The 19,207-nt window shown below is 55.7% G+C and overlaps 1 protein-coding gene across 8 annotated transcripts in view; it reads left to right on the forward strand.

The window, feature by feature from the left end:
* ZMYM3 (zinc finger MYM-type containing 3) overlaps window positions 1–18,090 on the forward strand; it is a 31,033-nt gene extending 12,943 nt beyond the window's left edge. The window contains exons 2-26 of one of the 8 annotated variants that reach the window (XM_039253380.1): window positions 990–1,136; window positions 3,695–4,380; window positions 5,375–5,418; window positions 5,753–5,825; window positions 6,264–6,558; window positions 6,784–6,961; window positions 7,313–7,531; window positions 7,825–7,975; window positions 8,245–8,360; window positions 8,517–8,603; window positions 8,740–8,890; window positions 9,182–9,354; window positions 9,558–9,723; window positions 10,357–10,454; window positions 10,537–10,699; window positions 10,979–11,091; window positions 11,245–11,419; window positions 11,603–11,749; window positions 12,441–12,544; window positions 12,863–13,031; window positions 13,425–13,576; window positions 14,068–14,182; window positions 14,689–14,943; window positions 16,374–16,491; window positions 16,610–18,090. In XM_039253380.1, the coding sequence (XP_039109311.1) occupies window positions 3,714–4,380; window positions 5,375–5,418; window positions 5,753–5,825; window positions 6,264–6,558; window positions 6,784–6,961; window positions 7,313–7,531; window positions 7,825–7,975; window positions 8,245–8,360; window positions 8,517–8,603; window positions 8,740–8,890; window positions 9,182–9,354; window positions 9,558–9,723; window positions 10,357–10,454; window positions 10,537–10,699; window positions 10,979–11,091; window positions 11,245–11,419; window positions 11,603–11,749; window positions 12,441–12,544; window positions 12,863–13,031; window positions 13,425–13,576; window positions 14,068–14,182; window positions 14,689–14,943; window positions 16,374–16,491; window positions 16,610–16,802 (4,122 nt within the window). In that variant the 5' untranslated portion in view covers window positions 990–1,136; window positions 3,695–3,713 and the 3' untranslated portion in view covers window positions 16,803–18,090. Of the gene's footprint in view, window positions 1–916; window positions 1,137–2,570; window positions 2,960–3,694; window positions 4,381–5,374; window positions 5,419–5,752; window positions 5,826–6,263; window positions 6,559–6,783; window positions 6,962–7,312; window positions 7,532–7,824; window positions 7,976–8,244; window positions 8,361–8,516; window positions 8,604–8,739; window positions 8,891–9,181; window positions 9,355–9,557; window positions 9,724–10,356; window positions 10,455–10,536; window positions 10,700–10,978; window positions 11,092–11,244; window positions 11,420–11,602; window positions 11,750–12,440; window positions 12,545–12,862; window positions 13,032–13,424; window positions 13,577–14,067; window positions 14,183–14,688; window positions 14,944–16,373; window positions 16,492–16,609 lie in introns of those variants that run through there. The other 7 variants (XM_039253387.1, XM_039253382.1, XM_039253383.1 and 4 more) reach the window with 7 other exon arrangements.
* The last annotated feature ends 1,117 nt before the right edge of the window (window positions 18,091–19,207 follow it).

Below are 19,207 nucleotides of genomic sequence, written 5' to 3' on the forward strand. Positions count from 1 at the left end.
TTTATTTTACTTATTTTGAGAGAGCACAAACAAGGGAGGGACAGAGAGAGACAGAGAGAATCCCAAGCAGACTGTACCATCGGTGCAGAGCCAGACATGGGACTTGATCTCATGAACGGCAAGATCATGACTTGAGCCAAAACCAAGGGCCAGACACTCAACCAACTGAGCCAGCCAGGTGAGACTAAAGTCTATTTTTAGAGCAGTTTTAGGTTTACAGCACAAGCAGGCTGAAAGTACAGAGAGCTCCCACATACTCCTCGCCCACCCCATACTCACTCCAGGGCACAGCCTCCCTTGACTATCAACATCCCTTGCCAGAATGGTACATTAGTTATAATAGATGATGCATCATTATCATTCAAAGCCCATTGTTCACATAAGAGTTCACTTTTGGTGGTGTACATTCTATGGGTTTTGACGATGTAAATATGTCTCCATCACTATAGCAAACAGAATAGTTTCACTGCCCTAAAAACGGTCTGTGCTATGCTGTCATTGGTTTTTTAAATATTTGTTTTTGAGAGAGCGAGCGAGCGAGTGAGCACAAGCAGGGAAGGGGCAGAAAGAGGGGGACAGAGGATTGGAAGCAGGCTGTGATGTGAGCAGTGAGCCCAATGTGGGGCTCAATCATGACATGTGAGATCATGACCTGAGTGTAAGTCATCCACCCAGGCACCCCAGTCATTGTTTGTTTTTTTAATGTTAATGAGTATGTCCATTGTATGGATATAGACCAAACTGACTTAACCAATCCCTTGTTTTTGGATATTTAGATTGCTTTCTTATCTCTGTTTTAAAGATGAGAAAATTAAGACCTGGTGACTTGCCCTTGTGACTTGACAAGTGACGTCCAAAGTCAACTGGCTAAAAAGCAAGCAGATTTGAGATTAGAGTCCTGGTCTGTCTCCAAAGCCCACACGTCTTTAGGCCACCACCCTGACTTGATTAATCCCTCCTTAGACTGTGTCCCTTCAATTTGAAACCAGGTATTCTCCACAAACAGACCAGCCAAGGATCCAAGTATGCGTTGAGAAGGGCAGCAATACAAAAGAACGAGGTGGACCAACTGAGATGGAACAAACTGAAAACGCAAAGGGAGGTACCGGGACATAGAGATAAGCAGAAGGTGGGAGGTAGGCACACAGAATACTGGGTACGATATAAAGGACGCTGGGTTTGGGAAACTGAAGGCTTTTATCTCTATGAAGGAGAGAGCAAAGATAATCTCAAGGCCATGTGGGGAGCCAGGAAGGCTCAAGGTTTGTGGGAAAGCGAACGAGACCAGGGAGGCTAGAACTCCCTGGGACCATAACGCTAGGAGAGGCTTAGTGTGGGAAGGCAGGCCCAGAGCAAAGAAGTGAGCTAGCGCAGGCACTGGACACCAAACCTACACGGTGCTAAATCTGTGGCAGGACTCCCCTGCAGCCCAAGCCCTGCAGCCCAAGCCTCCTCCACTGCCTCGGATACCGAGAGCTCTCCAGCCCTTAAGGGTTGGGGGAGGACAGTAGGGGGCAGGGGCCGCAAAGTGCTCTAACTATATAACGGGGACTGAGAAAGGATCCTGGCACACTTATTTTTTTAAGCCAGTAGGCCTAACGCCGGCGCCCCCTCCCCCTACCCCACTTCTCAAGCTTCAACCTCAGCCACACCCACATGCTAAGGACCATGGGGGGGGGAGCGTGTGTGCGCGCGCGTGCGTGCTCATGCAAACGCGAGGCTGAGAGACAGAGACCGAGACAAAAAGAGACAGGCGGAGAGAGAGAGTGCGCGCCAGAGAGAGAGAGAAAGAGAGAGAGAGAGCGAGAGAGGAGGAGGAGGAAAAAGACTGACAAGGACAGAAGGAGGGAGGGAGGAAAAGAGAGGCTGAGAGAAAGAGGAAACAGCTCTCGGCCTTGGTGAGGAAAACTACTGTAGAGATAAGGCAGGGAGCTCCTGCAGGAAGACTCAGGGAGAAGATCCCAGAACTTACCCTAAGACCGTTGAGGGAGTGGGGGAGTGTCTTTGCGGGGCCTGGTTTTGGGGTCGTCAGGCAGTAACGGTTACTGCATAGGCGTTGTCACTGAGCCAGAGCCATTTAACCCGCCCTGGGCGGCTGGAGACCAAGCCTAAGACACCCCACAAGTATGACATTCAGAATGGTTAGGGGAGCCCAAGGCCGCAGACAAGGGAAGGAGGGGCACGTGAGGGCTGGGTCCCTGCCTACCCCCCCTACTCCGCTGTCACTCATTACCCTAACAGTCGTCCAGGGGGCGGGCCCCGGAGAGGTGGGGTTGGGGGGAGGGTAATCTTGGCAGGCGCCTGCTGCATGGCGTAGGTAGGGACTGTTGGGGGGGGGCGGACGCTGAGGGGTTGAACACGAGTGGGAAGCGAAGAGAGACACGGGGAGGGGGAGGGGACCGGGAACCATTTGAATGAGAGGAGGGGATCACGGGTAGAGTGGGCTCCAGGAGGTAGGGCGGGCACGGGTGTGACGGGGAGGGGGGAAGGAGAGAAGACTCTAGAGCCAGGTAAGAGAAGCAGGTGCGTAGATCTATTTTTTGTGGGTTAGTGTATTCGGCCGTTCCGTAGAGAGGGGGTGCCGCCTTTCCCGAGGGCGGGCTTCAAAGCTCCAGAGGCTAGCTTTTCCTCCTCAACTAACGGGGCCCCGGGCGGGGGCTCAAGCTCCATCTCCAACGACTACGCTCCAGTCCGCAATTTCCAGGCGGCCACTGGGCTGGGAGTCTCGCGCCGGGGGCCGGCGCTGTCTCGCGAGCCCCCTCCACGAGCCAGCCAATGGGGTTGGTTGCTGGCGCCGCCCGCCCGCCTGGTGCAGAGCGCTGGGCGCTGTGAGCGGCGCTGCCATTTAAAGGGGCCGCGACCCCTGTCCCGGCTGCTAGGGAGGGAGGTGGAGAAGGAGCGCGGGGCCGTCGCTGTCTGCAGTTCTAGGCTTGTAGCCGGTACACTAACCCTGCCTCAGGTAGGGGTCGGGCCTGATCAAGCCGAACCGAACCTGCAGGCGGGATTTCGCCGTAGCCAGGAAGGGGGGGGGGGTCTGAGGAGAGATCGTAGCTCCAAAATGTCTTCCTGTAAATGCCTGAGGTGGGGGGTGGGCAACAGGAGGAGGACGACTAGGGGAGCAATAGGAAGGGGGAACGGCGCTGAGGAAGAGGGCGACCCTGAAAGGTAACTGGGGGGAGGGGTTAGGAAGGGCAGTTTGTGGGGGCGAGCGAAGAGCTGAGGGAGGACCTTGCAACGCGGGGGGGGGTGGGGCCAGGCAGGGTGGGTAAAGACTGGGGAGCTGGGGGGCTCTGGGAGAGAGGGGAGGGGATAAGAACTGAGACCGCGGGGGTGGGAAAGCCTCTTGGTGGCAACGGCCCTAGGAGACTATAAGGGGGCGTTCAGCCCGAGTTGGGGGGGAGTGAAAGGTAAGGGGGGAGGGGAACGGAGTTGGAGTGGGGTGGCGGGGGCAGGCGGGAGGGTGGAACGACCGCCGGCCGGGCTAGTGTGGGCACCGGGCCAGGGCGGGGAACGCCTCTCCCCACAGGGGGCGCTGTATGGGGGGGGGAGTGGTCATTCGGACTAGAGCCAGTGGAAATGCTTGTCGGTGTGGTGGGGGCTGTTCGTGAGAAATCCAAGTGGATGATGGGGTGTGTCCCAGAACCTATATAAGAAGGAATTCTGGCGAAGACCACCTCTTCTGCCCCCTCTACAGCCCATATCCAGTCATCCTCATGGACCCCAGTGATTTCCCCAGTCCGTTTGACCCATTGACCCTGCCAGAGAAGCCCCTGGCTGGAGACCTTCCAGTAGACATGGAATTTGGAGAGGATCTACTGGAATCCCAGACTGCCCCAACTCGAGGATGGGCGCCCCCAGGCCCTTCTCCATCCTCAGGAGCCCTGGACCTGCTTGATACCCCTGCTGGCCTGGAAAAAGACCCTGGAGTTCTGGATGGAGCCACTGAGCTGCTGGGGCTGGGGGGGCTGCTCTATAAAGCCCCCTCCCCCCCAGAGGTGGACCATGGTCCTGAGGGGACCCTTGCATGGGATGCAGGTGATCAGACCCTAGAGCCTGGACCAGGGGGCCAGTCCCCTGAGGTGGTACCACCTGAGCCAGGGGCTGGGGCAAATCCCTCTTCACCAGAGGGGCTACTAGAGCCTTTGGCTCCAGATTCGCCGATAACACTGCAGTCCCCCCATATTGAAGAGGAGGAGACCACCAACATAGCTACAGGGAGAAGGGGCTCCCCTGGGCAGGAGGAGGAGCTTCCCCAAGGGCAGCCACAGAGCCCAAATGGTCCCCCCAGCCCTTCAGTGGGAGAGACTCTGGGGGATGGAATCAACAGTTCTCAGACCAAACCTGGGGGCCCTAGCCCTCCTGCACACCCTTCCTTGCCAGGTAGGTCACCTAATCAGCTGGAGAATCCAGGCTGGGGAGAGGGTAAGGGTAAGTAGGGGTGGTTGTGTATCTGGGGAAGACGGGAGGAGGAGGAGGGTGGAGAAATAAGAGTAGGGATATGTATGGAAAAGGAATTGGGAGCTTGGAAGGGAGGAGGGGGGCTGTGATGAAGATTAAGGAAAGTAGGGGTAGGAAGGCAGCTCTGGTTATGGGAGGGGAATAGGGAGAGTTTCAGGGGGTGCATTGGGAAGAGCGGATCTGTTGGGAGAGGTTCCCTTTTTCTTACCCCCAGTGGGCTGTTGGTGCCAGGGTCCTCTCTTCGCAGTTTGGAGAGGATGCCAGGCTTCTTGGTGCTAAGATCTTTCCAGGTGTTTTGTTCTAGAAGAGAGTGGGGTTTCTGGGTTCGATGAATGATAACTGGGTTCTGGAGCCACCAACAGCATAGTGATTTTAGGGGAATGGTAGAAATGCAGGGCCTGGAATTGTGTCTCTGATAGGAGAGGGACAGCCTGGGCTTGAGAGGCTCTCATTTCCCCCCCTCTTCCGTCTAGTGGTGTGCCTCTCCCAGGTTGTGACCAGGGTCTTAGGGCTTATATAACCACCTGAGTCCGGGGGACCCTATCCATACATGATGCTTCCTTTTTCCCTTCCTACCTTTGGGTGCTTGCATTTGTTGTCAGTGAACTGTAAGTTCTCTGATGAAATACATGTTATCTGTGTTTCCTTAACTCCCAATGATTGGGACAGAAGGCTGATGGGAAGGCTACGATTTTTTTTAATGGAGAATAGCTGCCGCCGCCCCCGCCCCCCCCCCCACCTTAGAGCAGAGCTTGAGGTAACCCTGAGTGGGGCCTCAAGAAGCCACAGTCACTCCGAGTTTTCCCTTTCAGTTTTGAGTATGTTCTTCCCCAGGAATGGAGGCGTGGAGGTTGGACCAGGGAGGGGGTGGTGAGGGCAGGCTCAAGATTTAGGCTGTTTTCTGCTTCCTTTGCAGGAGATGGCCTGACTGGGAAGGCGAGTGAGAAGCCGCCTGAGAGGGTGAGGGGGGGAGGGGATTGGAAGGAGTCTGGTTCCCCCTATAGCTCTGGGAAGGACAGACCCTTCATTTTCCCTCCCAGATGTTGTTCTGGGGAGGGCGTGTGCAAGGAGAGTTAGGAGGAGGGGGGGAGCTCTTGTGTCTCCTGCTTCTTAAGGAGAAAGTCCAGCCTCCTTTTCTCTCCTCCTCTCAGGGCTGGGCTGAGGGTCCCTATGCTCCCTTCCCCCTCCCATCTCTGTACCACCCCCCCCCACACACACACACACCCTGCACCAGTGCAGCAGGCCCTTTAGCCTGCCCCTGGTGTCAGCTTTCCTCCCCTCCCATGTTTCCAAGGTGCAGAAGAGAAGCGAGCGCGTTAGAAGAGTAGAGCCTCCAAAACCTGAGGTTGTGGATTCCACTGAGAGCAGTGAGTAGGACTTGAGGAAGTGTGACCGAGTGGGATGTGGCGGGCCACAGATCTCCTGGCTCCTGTAGTGCTGCGCCCTGCAGAGTGTGAAGTGCCTGTCTCTGCTGTGGGTTGGCATGGGAACCAGGGGCAGTGGGGGAAATTGAAAACAACAGTGGCGAGAATAGAGTTTCCTGTTTCAGCCATGCCATCCCTGTCCTGAATCTTCTCACTCAGAGTCCTCCTGGGCCCTCCCCAGGAGATCGCAGAGTAACTACGGGAGAGTGCCACCAGTGGCTTAGGATGCCGGTGTGATACGGGTGGGGGCGCAGAGGCATACCCAGGGGGATGGGGCTCATCTGAGGATCCAGTATCCGCTGAGCTGCCCGTTGGTCGGAGGACGGCCAGAGAGCTTGGTCCGGTAGCCTTTGCTCACGGCCCATCTCCCCACTTCTGCAGTTCCAGTGTCAGACGAGGATTCTGATGCCATGGTAGATGACCCGAACGATGAGGACTTTGTGCCGTTCCGGCCCCGGCGCTCCCCTCGCATGTCCCTACGCTCAAGCGTGGCCCAAAGGGCCGGGCGTTCTGCGGTCGGCACCAAGATGACCTGTGCACACTGCCGGACCCCGCTGCAGAAGGGGCAGACCGCCTACCAGCGCAAGGGGCTGCCTCAACTCTTCTGCTCTTCGTCCTGTCTCACCACTTTCTCTAAGAAGCCTTCAGGCAAAAAGACCTGTACCTTCTGCAAGAAGTATGTGAAGGTCCCTGGGTGTGGGGAGGGCAGGGGTCAGGCCAGGAGTAACTGGTGAGCCGCAGACTGTGTGGGCGAGAAGCTAGCAGAGTGGAACCGGGAGGGGATCCGAGAGTACTCGGCCCTGTGGCCTTCGATTCCCCCTGGAGGGGCGGGAGCCGATGAAACAAAGCAATTGGATGCTACCGGTACTCTGTGAACACTGCAACCTGTTTCCACTTGCAGGGAGATCTGGAATACCAAGGACTCGGTTGTGGCACAGACTGGTTCGGGAGGCTCCTTCCATGAGTTCTGCACGTCCGTCTGTCTCTCCCTGTACGAGGCCCAGCAGCAGCGCCCTATCCCGCAGTCTGGGGATCCTGCCGACGCCACTCGCTGCAGCATATGCCAGAAGACTGGAGAGGTGAGGGAGCTCGATGGGGGCTGATTTGCAGAGCCTGGCTAGCCCTGACCTGCCCCTGCCATCCTGGGGCTGCAGGGGCCAGGCCCTGTGGAAGAGGGGCATGGGGTGGGGGGGAGGGCAGCCATCGTGAGGGAGCGTATTCAAGGATAGAGCTTCTCCAGGATGTATGCAGCCGGCCTTCCTTGCCTCCCAGGACCTCACCATCAAGTCGGCAGCCCGATGTGCAGGTTGGGGGGTCCCTGGGCCCACTGTCTGCTGTGAAGGTGTAGGGTGAGGCGGGGTGGGCCGTCCTTGCTTCAGGGTGGGTGGTGGTGGCCAGGCCCCGGCTCAGGGTGTGTGTGTGTATGGCAGGTCCTACACGAGGTCAGCAACGGCAGCGTGGTGCACCGGCTCTGCAGCGATTCTTGCTTCTCCAAATTCCGGGCCAACAAGGGACTGAAAACCAACTGTTGTGACCAGTGCGGGGCTTACATCTACACTAAGACCGGGAGCCCTGGCCCTGAGCTCCTCTTCCACGAGGGCCAACAAAAGCGGTTCTGCAACACAACCTGCTTGGGGGCGTACAAGAAGGTGGGGCCGAGGGAGTAGTGCGTTAGAGGGCTGTGGAAGGGGGTGCGGTTCCTGGGTGACAAATAAAGGTGCCTGACAGGTCAAGGGTTGGGAGGAATAAAACAAATAAAGGGGGTTTCAATTGTATCTGTTATGTTTTATTTTTGAAGCTGGCTGGTGGATACACAGGTCTTTGTTATTATCATCATCTATTCTTTTTTTGTATGCCTGAAATATCTCATGTTTTAAAAAATTTAACAAATAAAAGTGAAGGGACAAATCCAGCCTCAGCCTCTCCTTCCCCATCCTCACAGAAAAACACACGTGTGTACCCATGTGTCTGGTGCAAGACCCTGTGTAAGAACTTTGAGATGCTATCACATGTGGATCGTAATGGCAAGACCAGCTTGTTCTGTTCCCTGTGCTGTACCACCTCTTACAAAGTGAAGCAGGCAGGGCTCACTGGTAGGTGCAAAGCCCTCTTCTCTGAGACCCCTGCTGGCCTTCCTTCTACCTCCCGTGCTCCCCTCTTCTAAAGTGATCCCTGCTGCCCAACCTCAGCCCCGACCACATCTTCCCGTGGATTTCCTGTTCCATCTCTGCACTGCCTTACACCTTCTGTGTGCTCTCTCTCTCTCTCCTTCTCTCTCTCTATATCTCTGTCTTTCTCTCTCTCTCTTTCTTTCTTTGTCTCTCTCTCTCTCTCTCTCTTTCCCTTTCTTTCTGTGCCCCAGGCCCTCCCCGACCCTGCAGCTTCTGCCGCCGCAGCCTCTCTGACCCCTGTTACTACAACAAGGTTGATCGCACAGTCTACCAGTTCTGCAGCCCCAGCTGCTGGACCAAGTTCCAGGTACTCCAAACCCTGGACCAGGGATGAAAGAAGGGTGTGGTGACACAGAGAGGGTATGAGTTGGGGCAGGTAGGCCCGGGCAGAACCAAGAACGAGTTTGACCCCCCCTCCCCGCCGCCCCCACACACCTCCCTTACTTGTCTTCCTTCCCTCCAGCGTGCAAGCCCTGAGGGGGGCATTCACCTGAGCTGTCACTACTGCCATAGCCTCTTCAGTGGCAAGCCTGAGGTCTTGGACTGGCAGGTAAGATCCCCGCCCCTGCCGACATCCTGCCACACAGACTGGACTTGTCTGTCTGAGGGGGGCCTTCCCTCCACTTGGCTCTAGCCAGATCCGGATGTCACACTCTGTCCTCCCTACCCTGTGCCCCTCATCTCAGGACCAGGTGTTCCAGTTCTGCTGCCGTGATTGCTGTGAGGACTTCAAGCGGCTCCGGGGTGTGGTATCCCAGTGCGAGCATTGCCGGCAGGAGAAGCTCCTGCATGAGAAACTCCGGTTCAGCGGGGTGGAGAAGAGCTTCTGCAGTGAAGGTATGGAGGCAGGGAAAGGTGCAGAAGGGCCCTGAACCTCCCAGCCAGAGTGGGTGGCGGGGAAGGGAGGAGGGCTTGCGGTGTGGCACGTGGGGGGGGGGGTGGTCGGGGGTCTTCTGCTCACGGTGCTGTCCTCTTCCCTTCCCCTCCCCTCTGTCCCTCTGTCCATCCCGAGGCTTCAAGGCATGAGAGGCTGGTGGAGGTTTTAGGTGGACTTGCTTGGAAAGGTTGGGCCTCCTGGCCATGGTGATGTCTGGGTCTCTGGACTCTCCCCTCTTGCCCTCTTCCCAGGCTGCGTGCTGCTGTACAAACAGGACTTCACCAAGAAGCTGGGGCTGTGCTGTATCACTTGTACCTACTGCTCCCAGACCTGCCAGCGTGGAGTCACCGAGCAGCTGGATGGCAGCACCTGGGACTTCTGCAGCGAGGACTGTAAGAGCAAGTACCTGCTGTGGTACTGCAAGGTAAGGGGGGCAGGGCCTCAGAAAGGGGGGATGGGGCACCAAGGGGCATGGGCCGTTGCACTGGCCTCAGGGTATGAACCGATCTCCAGGGAGGGGCCTCCGGCTGGCCCAGCTTCTGAGGGGAGCAGCACAGCCTCTCTCGGGGCAAAGGGCCCGGCCCATCTTAGGAAGGCAGGTCTGACCGTCCTGTTGACACCCCCCAGGCCGCCCGGTGCCACGCCTGTAAGCGCCAGGGGAAGCTGCTGGAGACCATCCACTGGCGTGGGCAGATCCGTCATTTCTGCAACCAACAGTGTCTGCTGCGCTTCTACAGCCAGCAGAACCAACCCAACTTGGATACCCAGAGCGGGCCCGAGAGCCTCCTGAACAGTGAGTCCCAGGCGGGGGGCACACTCTTAGCACTGGCCTGGCCTCTCTCTCCCTCCTCTCTTGCTTTCACCTTATCCTTGCCCAGACTCCTGGTACTCCATTCTCTTTCGGCTTCTGGACCATGCCGGTACTAGGGGGAGCCTTGTTTCAAGGTCCTCAGAGTTCGAGCCTACTCGAACCCTGTAAAGGATGTTTTTTGAGGGGATGGACACCCACCCAGGTGGCATGGGACATGTGGGGGGCTGTGGTTAGTTTTCAGAGAGATGGAAGTGTCGGCATAAGTTCTGCCTTCAGTGAGACTGAAGACTCTTGTTTCTAGAATGTCACCTCAGCCCCTCCACTGCTTCAGGGGTACCAGACTTCTGAGGGTCATCTGAATGGAAGGTCTCACATTGTGGGTCATTGGGGGAACTGTCTTTTGGTCTTCTTGGTAGCCAGGAGCCAAGAACCTTCTTGGCCAATGTTGCTGGGGCCTAGAGAAGACTACATCGGGGTGGGGGTGGCGAGGAAGGGATATTCCAAATCTCCCCTTTGCATCTAGCGTGCCTCTCAGTGGAGCTCTTGTGGAATGGGGATGAGGAGAACAGAGAGCACATTCCTCAGATGAGAGCATTCATTTGTTTTGATCTCTAGGTCAGTCTCCTGAGGCGAAGCCCCAGACACCATCTCAAACCAAAGTGGAGAACAGCAGTACAGTGAAGACCTCAGAGGAAAATGGGAATCTGGGCAAGGTCAGGGCAGAAGCCAAGGAGGCGGATGGCCTCAGAGGTGGGTATGCTGGTTGGCAGCACTAACATTCCTTTGTCTCCGCAGATCCCTGCCAAGACCCGATCGGCTCCCGCTGCTTCCACCCCTCCTCCACCCCCGCCACCCCCAGCAACACCCCGTAAAAACAAAGCGGCCATGTGTAAACCACTGATGCAGAATCGGGGGGTCTCCTGCAAGGTGGAGATGAAGTCCAAAGGGAGTCAAACAGGTGAGCCAGGGTCCTAGACATTCCGGGCTATGTTCCGTAGTGCTAGGCTTCCAGCCCAGTGCTCAGGAGCTGGATGGGGGGTTTGTGAGGTGGCTGAAGTATCGTGCACATGGTTGTCCTGAAATCCTAGAGTTGTCTCTCAACCTCTGGTTTGAGGGCAGTTTGTGACACTAAGCACGTGTTAGAGCTTTTGGTGGGGGGGACAGGCAAGCGTCAGGCTCTGGGCTGAATGTGGTCCATCGAGCAGGGGCTCTGAGAAGACCCCTTTCTTGTCAACAGAAGAGTGGAAGCCACAGGTGATCGTGCTGCCCATCCCAGTGCCCATCTTTGTGCCAGTGCCTATGCATCTGTACTGCCAGAAAGTCCCGGTGCCTTTCTCCATGCCCATCCCGGTAAGTTTCCTTGCCCTTTCGGGTGCAGTCTCCTTTTACCCTTTCAGGATTGAGACCCACACTCCCTGCTGCCCCGCCCCCCTTACTCTCACCAGCTGTCCCTCTCGTCTGTCGGGGTGGTTGTTGGTGTTCAGTTGGAATTTGTGCCTCCAGGTGCCTGTGCCCATGTTCCTGCCCACCACCTTGGAGAGCACAGACAAGATTGTGGAGACCATTGAGGAGCTGAAGGTGAAGATCCCTTCCAACCCCTTGGAGGCCGACATCCTGGCTATGGCAGAAATGATCGCAGAGGCTGAGGAGTTAGACAAGGCTTCATCCGACCTTTGTGGTATGCCAGGGCAGTGATGATGAGGGAGACAGGGTGCTATCGGCCTGTGTCAGCCTAACGGGGCGGAGTGTGGTGATATTGGTGCCTTAGCAGGACTGGGGAGTAGTTGGGATCAGGCCCTGAAGGCCCGTGAGGGCGCTAGGTAGGGGCTGCAGTGACCAAGCCAACTTCCCTGCCTCCTAGATCTTGTGAGCAACCAGAGCGCAGAGGGGCTCCTGGAAGACTGTGACCTATTTGGGCCAGCTCGAGATGATGTCTTGGCCATGGCCGTCAAGATGGCCAATGTCTTGGATGAGCCTGGGCAAGACTTGGAGGCAGACTTCCCCAAAAGTGAGTAGGACTCAAAGTGTGTCCACTGGGTGTGGTAGCATTTGTGCCAGGGGGCATGGAGTGTCCCTTGTGAACTCAGCATGACCCCAAACAATGCTCCTTGTGACCTTGTGACAGAAGGTTCTCACAAGAACTAGTGCCAGAGATACTGGGACAGGCGCACTGTTTTGCAGTTGTGTCTTGCCTTTTTTTTTTTTTTTTTTTTTTTTTTTGAGAAACAGAGACAGAACACAGGTGGGAGAGGGGGGCACAGAGAATCAGACACAGAATCCAAAGGAGGTTCCAGGCCCCAAGCCGTCAGGACAGAGCCCGAAGCAGGGCTCGAACTCACAAACCACAAGATTATGACCTGAGCCAAAGTCGGACGCTTAACTGACTGAGCCACCCAGGCGCCCCACGTCTTGCTTTTTTTTTTTAACCGTAACAGAAGACATAACATAAAACTTACCGTCTTAACCGCGTTTAAGTATGCAGTTTGGTAGCGTTATGAACATTCCCATCGTTGTGAGATTTTGCGTTTGTGTGCCCCTGAGCGTGTTCTTTGTACAGCTTTGCTGCTTCCTACTGAGTACAGTGAGGCCGTGTAGGAGGCTCATCTCCAGTCAGGTGGCCAAGTGGCAAGGGTAGGGGATGAGGGCCACAGTGTTGAGATCTTTAAAAGTTGATTTCTTCCTCCTTTCCTCTGTAACAGATCCTCTGGACATTAACCCCAGCGTAGACTTCCTCTTTGATTGTGGCCTGGTAGGGCCCGAGGATGTGTCTGCTGAACAAGACCTTCCCCGCACCATGAGGAAGGTGAGGGCCGGGGCTGCTAAATCCACAGAAGGAGGAGGCTTAAAGAGTTTGGGGTGGGGGCGGCTCTCGTAGCCAAGCTGGCAGCCTCAGTTTGACTTTTCCTGACCTCCATTCTCTACCGCAGTGAGTGCCAAGAAGCAGCCACACTTTCCCTCCTCACAGGGTCCTCAGGGCCATTTCTTGGGCTCTGTGCTGCGGAAGCTTGCTGTGTTCTTCCATGAGGCCCCTGCGTCCCCGGTGGTCAACGCTACCCTGACTGGCTTCCACAGTGCCCCTGGCCCTTCCTCCACCACCCTTCTCCTTTGTCTTCCCCTCCAGGGTCAAAAGCGGCTGGTGCTTTCAGAGAGCTGTTCCCGGGACTCCATGAGCAGCCAGCCCAGCTGTACTGGACTCAACTATTCATACGGTGTCAACGCCTGGAAGTGCTGGGTGCAGTCAAAATATGCCAATGGAGAAACCAGCAAAGGGGATGAGCTGCGCTTTGGCCGTAAGTAAGGGGTGGGGCTGGGGAGGAAAGTACCTGTGGGCAGGGGAGGGGCCCCCTCCCATTTACCTAAAACACAGGGTCCCCCCCCCCCCCGGTGTGGGGAGAGGAGGAGGGCCAGGGCTGTGGGTCAGCTGAAGATGTCTAGGGGTGATAAGGCCGTGATCACCAAAGGGTGTCCCGTGAAGACGGGGAGGAGTTGCAGAATAAGGGGAGAGGCTGTCTAGGTTTCAAGGCTGAGGGCTTTGTTTTTATTATTTATTTTTTTGCAACGGGTGGGTTTGTTTTGGAGCTGGATGCACTAAGGGATGAAGGGATTAATGATGGAGGAGCTAAATGAAATTCTCTACATGGAGTTCTCTTAATCCCCTCCACCTCCACTGCGTGTCCCTGCAGCCAAACCTATGCGTATCAAAGAGGATATTCTGGCCTGCTCAGCTGCTGAACTCAACTACGGTCTGGCCCAGTTTGTGAGAGAAATCACTCGACCCAACGGCGAACGATACGAACCTGACAGTATCTACTATCTGTGTCTCGGCATCCAGCAGGTACCCCTTGCACGGCACCTCGCCTGTCGTCACCCTCAACATAGCAGGCAGGATCCCACTGGAAATGAGTCTGTCCTGGCGCCTGTTCCTCACCCTGCCTCCTACCCAGAGCAGGTCCCCTTGGAAATCCTCCAGACCCATTCTAGGAAGAGAAGGATGGGTAGAGCCAAGCTTGTTGGGTGCGGGGTGCTGTGTAGTTCCCCCTGCGAGAGGTCGGCCGTACGTCGTCTGATGAGGGAGGCTGGGCTTGTGAAGAACCAGCTGCGACACAGCTCCCCCAAACTTCCTCCTCTTCCAGCAGGGCCCCCGGACCTCAGGGGCGGGGGGGGGGTGGGTATCCCTGGGGAAAAGCACTCTGCGTCACCTAATCAAGTAGCGCTTTCCCATTGCCTCCTCATTATCGAGGTCGCCGTGCTGAGGGCCTTTGGCATCACGTCTTTCCTCCAGAACCTAGAGTCTAGCTTCCCGTGCATTTGTTTTTCTTTCTTCAGTACTTGCTGGAAAACAACCGAATGGTGAACATTTTCACGGACCTTTACTACCTGACTTTCGTTCAAGAACTCAACAAGTCTCTGAGTACCTGGCAGCCCACGCTCCTCCCCAATAGTAAGGGACAGGGACCTTGCAACCCCTCTGTCCTCTTCTCCATGCTTTCAGTATGCTGTTCTAAGAGTCCTGGGCCATTTGGTCTGCCACTCTCCACAAAGGGTCCGAAGGTGGGAGTTATGTCCCTGGGGGGCCTCAGGGTTCAGAGCTAGAGAGGCCGGAGCCCCCGTCCTTGAACATGACCTAGGTCTGGGTCTGAAAAAGGTGGCCTGGGTTTCGGTGATGAGTGAAGAAAGAAGAGAAGGCACTGTGGGACCCCTCAGGGTTTACATCTACCTGCCTGTAACTCGAGGGTGGTGGGAGAAGCTCCAAGGGCAGGTGGAAACCATTAAAATAGCCCAGTTCATTGTCTACTGCAGCAGGATACCCGCGTTTCCTGTGCAGTGGTCACTTGCCTGACAGGGATGGGGTGGGAAATGCTCATGAGCGGGGCATCCGGGATCCGAAGTGGCTGGCTGGGGGAGGTCGATCACTACTGACTGGCGTCTCCCCCTTGACCATTGCAGATACGGTGTTCTCCCGCGTGGAGGAAGAGCACCTGTGGGAGTGTAAGCAGCTCGGGGTCTACTCGCCCTTTGTCCTCCTCAACACCCTCATGTTCTTCAACACTAAGTTTTTTGGGCTACAGACAGCAGAGGAACACATGCAGCTCTCCTTCACCAACGTGGTACGGCAGTCCCGCAAGTGTACCACCCCTCGGGGCACCACCAAGGTGGTGAGCATCCGCTACTATGCCCCCGTCCGCCAGAGGAAAGGGCGAGGTACGAGGCTGCCCCCACCCGCCTTTTATCTTTCCCCCTCCGTGCTTTCCCTTCCCAGGCCCCTCCGTGACTGCTGGCCCTGCCCTCTCCTTGTCTCCCCTACCCCTTCTGTCCCCGTGTTTGCCGAGAAGGTGAAAACAGCCAGTCCTGCGGTCTGCTGGGCAGTGGCTCTTGCAGAAATGGGAGGTCACTCAGCGGCTTATTTCCTGTTTTCCTCCTTTCTTTTTCTTCTTTCTCTTTCCTTTCTTTTTTAAAGAAACATTTCTTTGTGAACTTTAAGTTTGTTTATTTTTGAGAGAGACAGAGACTGTGTAAGTGGGAGGGGGGCAGAGAGAGAAAAAGAGAATCCCAAGCAGATTCCGTGCTGTCAGCGCAGAGCCTGATGTGGGGCTCGAACTCATGAACTGTGAGATCATGAGTTGAGCCGAAACCAAGAGTTGGACACTTAACCAACTGAGCTACCCACGTACCCCTCTTTTTTTTTTTTTTTTTAAGATTATTATTTTTTTTAGAGGTGTATTTCTTTTTGAGAGAGAGAGAGAGAGCGCAATTGAGGGGTGGAAAGAGAGGGAGACGGAGGATCCGAAGCGGGCTCTGGGTTGACAGCAGAGAGCTGGATGTGGGGCCTGAGATCATGACCTGAGCTGAGTTGGATACTTGACCAGCTGAGCCACCCAGGTGCCCCATGACTTTTCTCCTTTGAAGGCAGTGTACTTTCTTGGGGTGGATGGTAGACAAGTAGGAAGCTGCTGGGTGTGTTCCGCTGTGGGGGAGAGTTGACAGGGTGAATACGAGGCTTTCCCTGGTTCTGTGCTGCCGGGCGTGACAGACACAGCACCTTGGATTCCATTCTGGCCCTGGAGTCCCGTGCCATCTGAGTGCCATTCCCAGAGTCTCTTCTGTGGACCTGAGCCTCTACCTGGGTTGAGGTACTGGGCGCTGGGGCCATTGCTGTTTCCCTGTCCCGGAAGGCCAGCCCAGCCTTGCCACAGGCTCTATTTTGTCAGTATGTATGCAGAGCTTCTGAGATGGCTTCTTCAGGAAATCAGTTTTGGGGAGATTATAAAGAGAGACCTTGGCGGTGAGAACCAGGGAGGCCCGCAGAACAACCCCCCCCCCCCCGCCACCCCCCCCCCCCCCTTGACTGTTAGTTGGTCATGGGGAAAATAAATTTTAGTGATGAAAATCTGTTCAGCGGGTGGTGTACACTAGAAAATCAAATGATGAGAGACATTGNCCCCCCCCCCCCCGCCACCGCCCCTGCCACAGGACCTGTTTGCTTGACTGACCGAATCTTCATCTGCCTTTATTCTCTGTGAGACTGTGTTTGGTGTCCTGAGGCCTTCCGCCTATGCCCTGGACTGTGCTCTTGGAGGTGGTTCCTTGAGACTGTGCTTGTACTGACTCTGGGTCATTTGCCTCGTCTGCAGACACGGGCCCTGGGAAACGGAAGAGAGAAGAAGAAGCCCCTGTCTTAGAGCAGCGTGAGAACCGCATGAATCCCCTCCGCTGCCCTGTCAAGTTCTACGAATTCTATCTCTCAAAATGGTGAGTCGGAGGCTTTGCAGGCGTGGCGTTAGCATGGGGACCCAGAGGGTCTGCTTTGCCCTGGTAATTGATCTCTGACCTCCTGCCCCTTCCCCCACCCGCCTCCCCACCACCATAGCCCCGAAAGCCTGCGGACTCGCAACGATGTCTTCTACCTACAACCCGAGCGGTCCTGCATCGCCGAGTCACCTCTCTGGTATTCTGTGATCCCCATGGACCGCAGCATGTTGGAGAGTATGCTCAATCGCATTCTGGCCGTGCGGGAGATTTACGAGGAGCTGGGTCGTCCTGGGGAGGAAGACCTGGACTGAGCCTGTGTGCTGTCCATGTCCATCTTTCACACCAACATCTGGCTCGGGGCCACGTCCCACGGGGTGACTGGCCCAGGAACCAATGCTACTCATCTTGAAGGGCCCTGCCTGCCCTTCTCTACTCATCCATTCCCTGCCTTCCCTAGGAACCCCTGGATCTTACCTTCTTCTGCACCACTTGACAACCACAGGGCCCCAGTCCTCTGCACCCAGGGGCTGGTCTCCCAGAGATGGGCAAAACCCAGCTCGGCCATTTTCTTTATGCTTCAGAGTGAACCCCTTCTCCTGGGGGCCCGACTCTGGATGGAGTGTTGAGAGCTCTGATGATCCTGTTGGCTTTGGGTTTCCCAACCCGTCCCATGTAGGTAGAGCTCCCTGTTTCTAGGTTTGGCCAAGGGAAGAACCCAGCTGCCTTCTCTGCCCTGTGCCCACCCCTCCTCTGCTCTTCCCCAGGACCACGCTGGAGGGTCTCATTTGAAAGACGGGAAAGAAAGTATGGCAGGAATGAGGGGAACATTTACCTAAACCACAGAGCTTACACGCTCTTCCCCTCCAGTGAGGTAACTAGTTGTTGGAACCCCTGAGCCACTTCACTCCCCCTCCCCACCCCTGCAAGCACCAGCCCTTGGTGCCTCCATTTTGAAAACTCCCAAATGCTTTCTTTCCCTCAAAGGCAGAAGATGACTCTAAGTGTGGGGAGCCGACTCCTGTCCCCTTGGTTTATGTGTTTGTCGCTCTCTGCCGTCTTAGGTTGGCATGAGCCATGGTGTCAACATGCTTAGCCCCCTTCTGTAACTGCCTCCCTTTAGTTCAATGGACAGAGTTTCCCAAGGCAAAAACTACCTTCTGACTCGGATTGGGGCTGGGTTTCCCCACTCGTGTTGTCCCCCCCCTTCATAAGAGCCAGGCCAAGCCTGTGGGGGCCCTGGGTCATGCAGGATGGGATGTGTGGTTAAGGATAGGTGAGGAGCCGTGGGCATGGGTCCTGCGCCCACTGCCTGCATCTCTTTTCCCCATCTTGCCTTTGTAGTTCCAGAAAACTATTAGTGTCCAGCAAAGGGGGTACCCAGTTCTTTCCCTGTTGGCTTTGCTGTTCCCCAGCCTCCTTTTTTGTGTTTTTATAACTGTCACCAGTTTAGCCACTGTTTAAATTGTATATATTGTTCTGAGGCGCCTGGCCTGTCCCTTCAGTGAGCCATGCCCACCCTTGTGTTGTAGTGAGAAGCTGTTGTCACAACTAACCTTCTGTCTCTGGAATTGTTTGTTTCAAATAAAGAGTTAAAATTGTCTTTTGCCTTCTCTGGGGGAGGGAGAGTGGTGTCGGGAGGGGTGGAGGGCCCTAGTGGACCAGTGCCCGACCACTTCAAACTCTCAAGGGGGTAAAGAAGTGAGGTGTTCCACCTCAGTTTAAGAATTTTAAAAAGTACGTATTTATTTTTGAGAGAACGAGAGAGAGACAGTGTGAGCGGGGGAAGGGCAGAGACCGAGGGAGACACAGAATCCGAAGCGGGCTCCAGGCTCTGAGCTGTCAGCACAGAGCCCGACGCGGGGCTCGAACCCACAAACCGTGAGATCATGACCTGAGCCGAAGTCGGACACTTCACTGACCGAGCCACCCAGGCGTCCCTCTTTCATTCTTTTAAAAGTCTATTTATTTATTCTGAGACAGAGACAGCACAAGTGGGGGAGAGGCAGAGAGAGAGGAGAGTGAGAATCCCAAGCAGGTGCAGAGCCCAACGTGGGGCTCAAAGTCATGAACCATGAGATCACGACCTGAGCCAAAACCAAGAGTCGGGATGCCCAACCAACGGAGCCACCCAGGCGTCCCACGGTCCTTCTTAGTAGTAACAAGTTTCCAAATACTTAGAAGGGGAAAAATCAATTCCACAGCTATCTGTTGAGGACCTACCATGTGAAGAACTTAAGGTTCCATGCTTCAGAGAAGACAAAGGTTCGTGAGACCAGGGTCATGTCCCCATCAGGCTCCCAGGCTGCAGAGGAGACAGACCACGGCACAGTTAGTTGTGAGACAGGCAGAATGAAATAATCCGGTGCTGTGGGAGAGCAGGGATAAAGAACTCATTTCAAGTGTATGGGGAGGTGTGTGCAACTGAGCTCACTGGGGCCAATGGCATATAACCTGGGCCTCAGAGTAAGTGGGAGGGATTGGGGGACAAATACAACCAAAGCCATAGGGAAGCCAAGTGGGAGGCTGAGGTCTTCCAGCCAGGCAATCTGCAGCTTTAGGGTAGAGATCCTCACAACGGTATACAGGACGTGGGGGAAGGTAAGAAGTGTGGTGGGTAGATTCCGTGGGCCTCGATGGGGGCTGTGGGGATAAAGAAGGAAAAGGGAGGATGGATTCGATATTTCCAAGGTCCAGTCTGCACGATCTGGAGGAGAGG

Source organism: Hyaena hyaena, unplaced genomic scaffold, assembly GCF_003009895.1.
Source record: "Hyaena hyaena isolate Hyena2069 unplaced genomic scaffold, ASM300989v1 scaffold_451, whole genome shotgun sequence".
In the NCBI taxonomy this organism is placed as follows: Eukaryota; Metazoa; Chordata; class Mammalia; order Carnivora; family Hyaenidae; genus Hyaena; species Hyaena hyaena.